Source organism: Callithrix jacchus, chromosome 2 (genome assembly GCF_049354715.1).
Source record: "Callithrix jacchus isolate 240 chromosome 2, calJac240_pri, whole genome shotgun sequence".
Classification (NCBI taxonomy): Eukaryota; Metazoa; Chordata; class Mammalia; order Primates; family Cebidae; genus Callithrix; species Callithrix jacchus.
Genome location: NC_133503.1, coordinates 131,581,379 through 131,590,122, shown reverse-complemented (window position 1 = coordinate 131,590,122; position 8,744 = coordinate 131,581,379). Strand labels below are relative to the sequence as shown.

The following is an 8,744-nucleotide window of genomic DNA, read 5'->3' as shown; positions in this document are numbered from 1 at the left end:
TGATAGCAAAACCCATATCCTGTTGAAATACTGTTTAGTGTTGGGGATGAGTTTTACAGGTTTACAATTTATTTAATTAAAAACTTCAGAGATGAGCTGCTTTCCCAAGGCAATATGGTTTGCTACTTAAATTTTATAGATTAAAATTATGCATATAAATAATTACTTACTTTCGTTGGATTATTGGAAGTTTGTAAGTAAAAAAAAAATGGAGTCCAAAACATATTGCATAAATGACATCTGCAAAGAAAGTATAATTTATGACTTCATAAGAAGTACTATAAACACCAAAGAAGGCTGAAGACGTTCAGAAGAGCAGATATGAAATATTTAGTTAAGAAGTGCCCTAACAGAGATAGGGAGGCAAGGCAGAAAAGCTTAAAAAAAATTGTACCATGAATATGAGCAAGACCTCCACCTTTTCACCAGTGTGCTGGATAATCAGACCAACCACCATGGGAACAGCAGGTACAATCATTTGGGCCTCTTCCCTTCTTTATCCCCCTTCCTTCCCACAGGAGTACCCCTGGAAAGGCCACTATCCATAGAAATAATTATGTAAATTAGTACAGTGCTTGTCACATAGCAGATGTTTAATACATACTTCTTGATGTTCCATTTCATACTGAAGTCATAGGGAAACATTCACTTCAAGCACATCTGCTTTCTAGTCATGCTTCCTGAGAGTCATTCCTTATAAATTAAGGTAGAATAATCAAGGAAGTCATATCCACAAGTCATACTGATGTGACTGGCAATATATCTGTGTATATGGTAAGGTAGTTATAATTCATAGATAACAAGAAAAATCATAAATATTGATAGAAAAAACAGAAAAGAAATTTTTCTGTGCTACAGAAATGGCCTTATATTTACATTTATCAGGCACCCATTATCTTCACTTGGTGTTGTTAAAAGAAAACACAGTAATATTTCTTTCGCTGGGTATATTTGATATGAAAATAACTGACAAAAGTAGGTCAAGGCCAGGCACAGTGGCTCACATCTGGTAATCCCAGCACTTTGGGAGGCCGAGGCGGGGGGATCACTTGAGGTCACGAGTTTGAGACCAGCCTAGGCAATGTGGCAAAACCCTGACTCTACCAAAAAGATAAAAATTAGCCAAGCATGGTGGCGGGTACCTGTAGTCCCAGCTACTTGCGAGGCTGAGGCAGAATTGTTTGAACCTGGGAGGCAGAGGTTGCAGTGAGCTGCGATGGCACCACTACACTCCAACCTGGGCAACAGGGTGAGACTCCGTCACAGAAAAAAAAAAAAAGTAGGTCAAAATCTCACAAAATGGTGAGTTCTGAATGTCTGGTGTCTTACATTAGGTTACAAAACCTAATGAAACAAGTGAAGGGTTTTCTGAAAGTTTCTGAAATTCATTAGTGCAATCTCAATTTGTTTACTTAAAAGCAGCAGCAAGGCAGAAAATAGCTGGGGGTATACTTTGTGTCTTTGGCTATCCTGATATGCCTTAGATAAAAATTGAAGGCAGCATGTTCCTATTCTTTTTTCTGTATCTGCTTTCACTAAAAATATCTTCCCACCCAGATATACTCTTAGTATCTTCTGGAATGTGTCCTTTAACCTACACTTGATCTCAGCCAAAAGGCGGAGAAACGACGTGTCCTTTAACCTAAAGGATAGAGAGGTCCTTACGGAGATCAGAGACTTGCCAAGAAGTCAACTAGGAGTTTATGGTCTTCTGTCTATTCTAGTCCAGATGCACTCTCTCCCTAGTTCATATTTTTGGTAAAACAATCACTTAAAACGTGTTTGTTCTTCTATTTAGTGTACTAAGCAGAAACCACTAGGCAGTGTAATGCTGATTGTTTTTGAGTTTTCTGGGATATGATTGTTAGCTATTTTACTAGGTAATATATAAACAAAAATGTAAAGTGCTCACTACTTTAATTCAGTAAGTTGGCTCATATTTGTACGATATCTATACATCAGTTTCTCATGAAGAAAAACTACCATAAAAATTTTAAGGTAAAATTTAATAAGAAAATTTAACAGGAAAAATATACTTTCACAATTTGGAGTAAGGTGATTGACAGATCCTTTCCTTTTCTAGTAATTTCTAAATTTAGAAATTGAGAAATTTTTTAAAAGTGCCAATCTCAACTGCTTTTTTTTTTTTTTGACAGAATTTTGCTCTTGTTGCTCAGGCCATAGGGCAATGGTGGGATTTTGGCTCACCACAACCTCCACTTTCCAGGTTCAAGCCATTCTCCTGTCTCAGCCTCCCAAGTAGCTGGGATTACAGGCATGCACCACCATGCCTGGCTAATTTCGTATTTTCAGTAGAGACGGGGTTTCTCTGTATTGGTCAGGCTGGTCTCGAACTCCCAACCTCAGGTGATCCACCCGCCTCGGCCTCCCAAAGTGCTGGGATTACAGGTGTGAGCCACTGCGCCCAACCAATCTCAACTACTTCTTACCTGAAAGGTTTCTTCTTTAAGATTTTGTATGAATTAATTTATTTCATGCTATACATTTCAGAAGCAAAAATTCAATGAAAACTGTTTCATGATTCCAAGCACAGAATTTCAGGATGTTAAAATCATTTGATATCAAACAAATGCAAGGATTAAAACAACAAAAATAAACCACTGCCATCAAACAAACTTTCCCCGACCTGCCTCCCATTCCAGTACTGACAAAATCAGGATCACAAGGAGATATGTGACTGAAGTGCATATACTTCAGAGTTAAATAAAAACATGGGAGACTGTAGCCCACATGTTAAAGAATATATTTAATTTTAACAGTGCAAAGAAACTAGTTTTTAAAGGTAGTGGTGGGGTGGCTTAATTCTGAGTGTTCCTTTTAATTCCACCTGAAAAATAAACCATGAGTTTTTCCTCTAACTGCTTCCCAACAGTTCAGTGACAGCAGAACATCAAATCTATGATGGTACTGGAGATCTTCTACAGAGGCAAGGAGAGATGCAACTTCCTGAGCATGTTTTAGTCTGCATAAAGAAAGAGGAAAAGAGAAAGACAGCGAGAAAGAGAAGAACAAAAACTAATTTTCCAGGCAGGGGAAGACTTATAAAACCTTTTATGTCAAAGTTAGGATTTCACAACATAACACACTAATGCAAAATCCAGTAGCACCTGTAAGATTTAAGTAAATGCTGTCATGATTTAAATGCTTTTAAATATCTGTAAAAGACTGGAGGAAAAAAAGATAAAGTACATTCTCCAGAGAACAAATGTATTTCAAAATAAAAACTGTATTTTTGTTTTTCTTTTTTTTTCAATTTTTGTTTTTGTACAAGATTCAATCATTATCATATATTAACTTATACACAATGGGATCAACCTCCTCCTCCATGTTGCTTCAAGTCCACATTTCAGGCTACAGTCCCCAACATAATTTTCTGAGAAATATATTACCACAGTTTGATTTAAATATAGATACAGTATATAATACTTGTCTCTGGGAAAAATCAAATTTTAATATGCAAATGTTTATATAATACAGAAATGGAAAAAACTACAGTAGGTACACAACCTAATTATGACTTGTAGATGATGATTTCTACATACTCTCCTACTGTAAATGAATATTTAAAAGTCTTAAGAAGATTTTATTTATATGTGCACTTGTGTCCACCTTATCCCATATACTGTACATGTCTATTGACAATCTGGGAATTTAAAGGTGCAGCCCTCAAGAGATTGTTAAATCACTAAAAAAGGAAACAATTAGGCTCTATTGGACAAGAAAAACACTCACAAAATTTCCAATTTTAAGTTTCATATCAGTAGGAAAGTATTAAAAATAATTTTCTGTATATACATATGGGTATATGTATATATTGAATTACACATATGTCCCACATTATCAATACAATTCAAGTGGAGACATTTTGGTGAGTTTTTTCATTAAATGATCACTATGTCAAAATTTAAAAATATTTTATTACATCATTAAAATAATTCACTTGCCATTTCAACAGCTTACACTGTTTTTTTAAAATTTTTTTAACTCTTCATAACTAAACTCCCTGATCCCTAGTGTTAAATCCCCTATTTAAATTAAAACTTGGTGCTCTTTGTTACTCAGAAACTGATGGATAAAATCACATTTACTTCAAAATTCCATCAATCAAATACATTTTGCTACCTGATTTATCAGAGAACTATCTCAGCTCTGAGCATGTGTATCTAAATTATTCTCCCTATAATAAACAGGTGAGGAAAATATCCTAAAATAGACGGAAGTAACGTACATGATGTTACAGCACATATAATACATGATGATTGTTATAAAATTTTCAGACACCTGAAAACTCACTTTAGAAACTAACTTCAGAAACAAACCATTTATTTTTCACTCTAATGTAAATTAGTATGTATGTATTTACGTACATACACATACATAAAAAACAAAATTGTCTAATGTTGAGTAGCTGTTTATGAGTGAAAAAATGGTTACAAATTGGTTAATAAGCTTAATTTTGTACTTAACAATTCGATCATTTTGGGATACAAACAAGAAGTCAGTGCATTTATAGACTCCATAGAGTCAGATACTCAAGCATACACTTTAAAAAAGAACCCTCCTCAACATCACAGGCATTGTACAGCAATAATATATGTACTCTGATGCAATTCCTACTTTATAAGCAGACTAGACAGCACTTGGCTTGCTTTAAAATAGCTTCATAAAAGAAATATATCATATAAAGAAATGCATGTTTCCTAAAAGTCTTTTAAAATTACATCAAAACAACATTAAAACCTGTTCACTGAGAAGAGCCTATTGAATTTAATTCCTGTTTTGAAATACCTAGTTAACAGTTCAGAATATTGCCTTGTGAGGTTTGAATAAAGATGTGATTGATGTGTAGAGCCAGATGGAGTACATGACTCCATCTCTATCTGCCACGATCACAATTTAGATAGAGTCCTCTGATCGCTGTTTGATGTAAATGAATCCCCTTTAAAATAGCTATATACCTTAAAATTATCTATAATAAACAGTTCCCCAATAACCATTATTCGTAAATTGAAATGCATTGATCATTCAGAAAAGATTTCTTGCAAAATATATAAATAAATGTAACTGCATATTCTGGAAATATACTTAACATTGCTAGACCAGACCGTCAATGACGGACTGCTGTATTTCAGTACTGTGTGTCAAATTTATTAGAAATTTAAAAAGAAAAATTTCTGAGGGACTCAGCTGCCTTCATTAGTTGGCTTTAAAATGTGTAATAAAATGGGAGACAATATCTTCTCATAAATACATGGAATCAATATGGAAAAGTAAACTATACAACAGACAAGATTAGAGAACACCAGAGTGTACCAGAGTAGTCACCAGAGTGAAATATCTTCCAGCACAAAAAAGGGAAGAACTCTATACACCCAGTTACAGTATATTTCAATTAGAGATACGGCTCTCTCTCACTCCTGGCAAGAATTAATTGGTAATGGCACTGCTTCTCAGCAGTGCAAAAATATCCTGAGAAATTATTCAGATTACAACAAAAGACAGGCTTTCATCACTAAGTTTTTGCACAAAACACAGCTCTAGATTTCATAAATAAATTAATTTAAAAAGCAGATAATCTTCACTGTGTTGAACACAAAAAGGGGATATGACCCAGACATTGTTAATTCTCCCACTGGCTAATATCAGGAAAAAAGATTGCATTAAGTGTCTATTTATAACTTTCTAGTTAACTATGGCCAATAATATACATGGAGGTAATTTGTAGTTCAAGTTTTTCATCTCTTTTTTCCCCAACTAGCTACAAGCTGGATTCTAAAATTTACAGTGAAATATACAATTCTAATTTTCAAAAGATCCTCCTCCTGGAGGAGTGATATTCAATTTTTTTTTTCTTTTTGGTGCAATCTTGATGCAGAGCTTAAACAGTCCTATGAAGAGAGACAGTGTATCTTTTAATTAACTGGCACTGAAATTTCACTTTCCTTAGCTGCATTCTAGTAGCTTGGCCAAGTTATCTCGTAATTCTGTTAGTTCAAATATTTTTCCATCCAGAATTTCTAAGAGTGTCTTCAGGTTATTGCGAAAAGCTTCTTGTTCATTCTGACTTTTCTCCAGACGTTGCTCTAAGTCAGACAGTTGTCCCTCCAGGTCTTTGTTGCGAATTTCTACTTCCTTCAGAAACAAAAGTGTAACATATATATACATGTCAATTCATCACTTAGAAAACAATACTCTGTTATTATCAATATTGTGGTAATCAATGCAGTTTAACAATCAGGATGAACTTCAGAACCTTAAGTTAGCACAATTTAGGGAGATTTTAGACTTGGACATCTCAGAAAGCAATATGGTTTTATTGACTGGCTTGCTTATGAATCTATCTAACCACTCAACAAAAATCTACTGACTCATTACTCTGTGCCAGGCAACACTCTAGATACTTCAAATACCAAGAGAGGCTTGAAGACGCATTTATAGATCACCTAGATCTCATTTTTATTGCTGTCCACCTACTTCTCCTAATGCATAATTATTAACAATTGCAGGTGAAAGCACACAGAGAGAAATTAACCTTTTTTGTTTATTGGCAACTATAGAAAAAGATTTAGAGAATAAAGTAACTCTCTAAAATGAGATTTTAGTAACCTCTGAATATGTTAATTATTCTTTGTTTTGCCACAATATTAAATAAACGTATATGTAGAGAATATCACTCAATTGCTAGAAACTGTAGTGAAGATATATAACTGTACATATTAGAGAATATAACCTTAACAGTTCCAAAATATTGCAAATCAAGGAAAGAAAAAAAATGACAAAAGGAAATCAAATGTTCATGACAACAGAAAAGTAGTAAAAATTTTTTTTGACAGAATAAATTCTGGCATACTTAAAAATTCTTTAGAAGTTATTTCCTTCCTTCCTTCCTTCCTTCCTTCCTTCCTTCCTTCCTTCCTTCCTTCCTTCCTCCCTCCCTCCCTCCCTCCCTCCCTCCTTCCCCCTTTCCTCCCTCCCTCCCTCCCTTTCTTTCTCCCTCTCTCTCTTTCTCTTTCTCTTTTTGAGACCTACTCACACTCTGTCCCCCAGGCTGGAGTGTAGTGGTCCGATTTTGGCTCACTGCAACCTCCGCCTCCCAGATTCAAGCCATTCTCCTGCCTCAGCCTTCTGAGTAGCTGGGATTACAAGTACACACCACCACATCTGGCTAATTTTTGTATTTTTAGTAGAGACGAGGTCTCACCATGTTGGCCAGGCTGTCTTGAACTCCTGACCTCCAGTGATCCACCTGCCTTGGCTTCCCAAAGTGCTAATATTACAGGTGTGAGCCACTACACCTGGCCTATTACTGCTTTTAAAATATCTCTAAATGTGACAAATACAGTACATTGAGTCTAAAAAATAAAATGACATAAATCAAGCTAATGATTTAATTTTGGTTAAAAAATCACATTGAGAAAAATGGGAGAAAGCCAACTATTATACTTTAAATAAGCAATTCAGATAAGCGATGAATTGAAAGTTATATATCCTTTCCGAAAAGCTCCTTTTACATTTGAGAGGAATTAAGTGACTGACACAAATTACATTAAGATATATAAACTATATTGGTCAATGAAAATATCTTGATGTTAGTTATATAACATGAATTAGCTTCAGAAAATAAGATGTTTCAAAATGTTAATACATCATTTAAATGCTAATCTCTAAAGGAATTCTGTCAAGTCTAAAGGACAGTGGAAATTAAAAAAAATTCTATCGCTGAAAGACAATCTGGTAAATGTTAAATGAAAATAACAGAATATAAAGTAGCTCATTGAAACTGGCAAAAATTCATATTCATGAGGATAAACACTGGGTAATAATGTACAAATAGGAAATAAAAAATAGTTCTGGTGTTGCAATTATGGAGACTTTTCCCCAAAAGTTTATTATTCTCTCAAGTTGGGTAAAGAATGAAAAAAAATACAATTTTTTCACAATGTAAAAATTAAACTTTCAAGAAAAATAATTGGGGAAGGGCTCATGCCTGTAATCCCAGAACTTTGGGAGGCCAAAGCACCTGAGGTCAGGAGTTCAAGACCAGCCTGGAAAACATGGCAAAACCCCATCTCTACTAAAAATATAAAAATTAGCTGGACATGGTGGCATGCACCTGTAATCTCAGCTACGTGGGAGGCCGAGGCAGAAGAGTGGCTTAAACCTGGGAGGCGGAGGTTGTGGTGAGCTGAAATTGCGTTACTGCACTCTAGCCTGTCTCAAAAAAAAAAAAAAAAAAAAAAAAAAAAAGAGAGAAAGAAAGAAAAGAAAAATAGTTGGAAATTGGGTCATTTAAAAAGTAATAATTCTTAGTTATCTTTGTCAGTGGTTTGATGAGGCTCAAGCAAGGATGCTACAGATGAGTTGCAAGAGCCTGAGAAAATATAAGAAAGGAATTAAGCAGCTATATTTTTTTGAAGGAAAAATTTAAGGAATCCAAATCAAATATCAAAGTATTGACTGTTAGATGTTAGCCAGATATGTATCTAATCTCTTCCCTTTAGATAATCTGCAAGGTGAAGATAAGTAAATTCAGAAGAGAATCTGAAACTAATAAAATATTTATAAATTCAGAAGCCAAACACCATAGAGGTTGTAACTATGAGGGAGGACACAGGCCTTGAGATCAAATGCAAAAATTCCACTCATGACTGCACAGCATGCTCTCTTGCCTGCTTAAACAATAAGCTTAAGGGTATACTGTTTCCAACTCTAAAAATAGACCA

General features: G+C 34.7%; 1 protein-coding gene across 2 annotated transcripts in view; it reads right to left on the bottom strand.

The window, feature by feature from the left end:
* Window positions 1–3,227: 3,227 nt before the first annotated feature.
* HOMER1 (homer scaffold protein 1) overlaps window positions 3,228–8,744 on the bottom strand; it is a 178,406-nt gene continuing 172,889 nt past the window's right edge. For both annotated transcript variants that reach the window (XM_035291337.3, XM_002744829.6), the window contains exon 9: window positions 3,228–6,153. In XM_035291337.3, coding sequence (XP_035147228.1) covers window positions 5,965–6,153 — 189 coding nt within the window. In that variant the 3' untranslated portion in view covers window positions 3,228–5,964. The remainder of the gene's footprint in view (window positions 6,154–8,744) is intronic.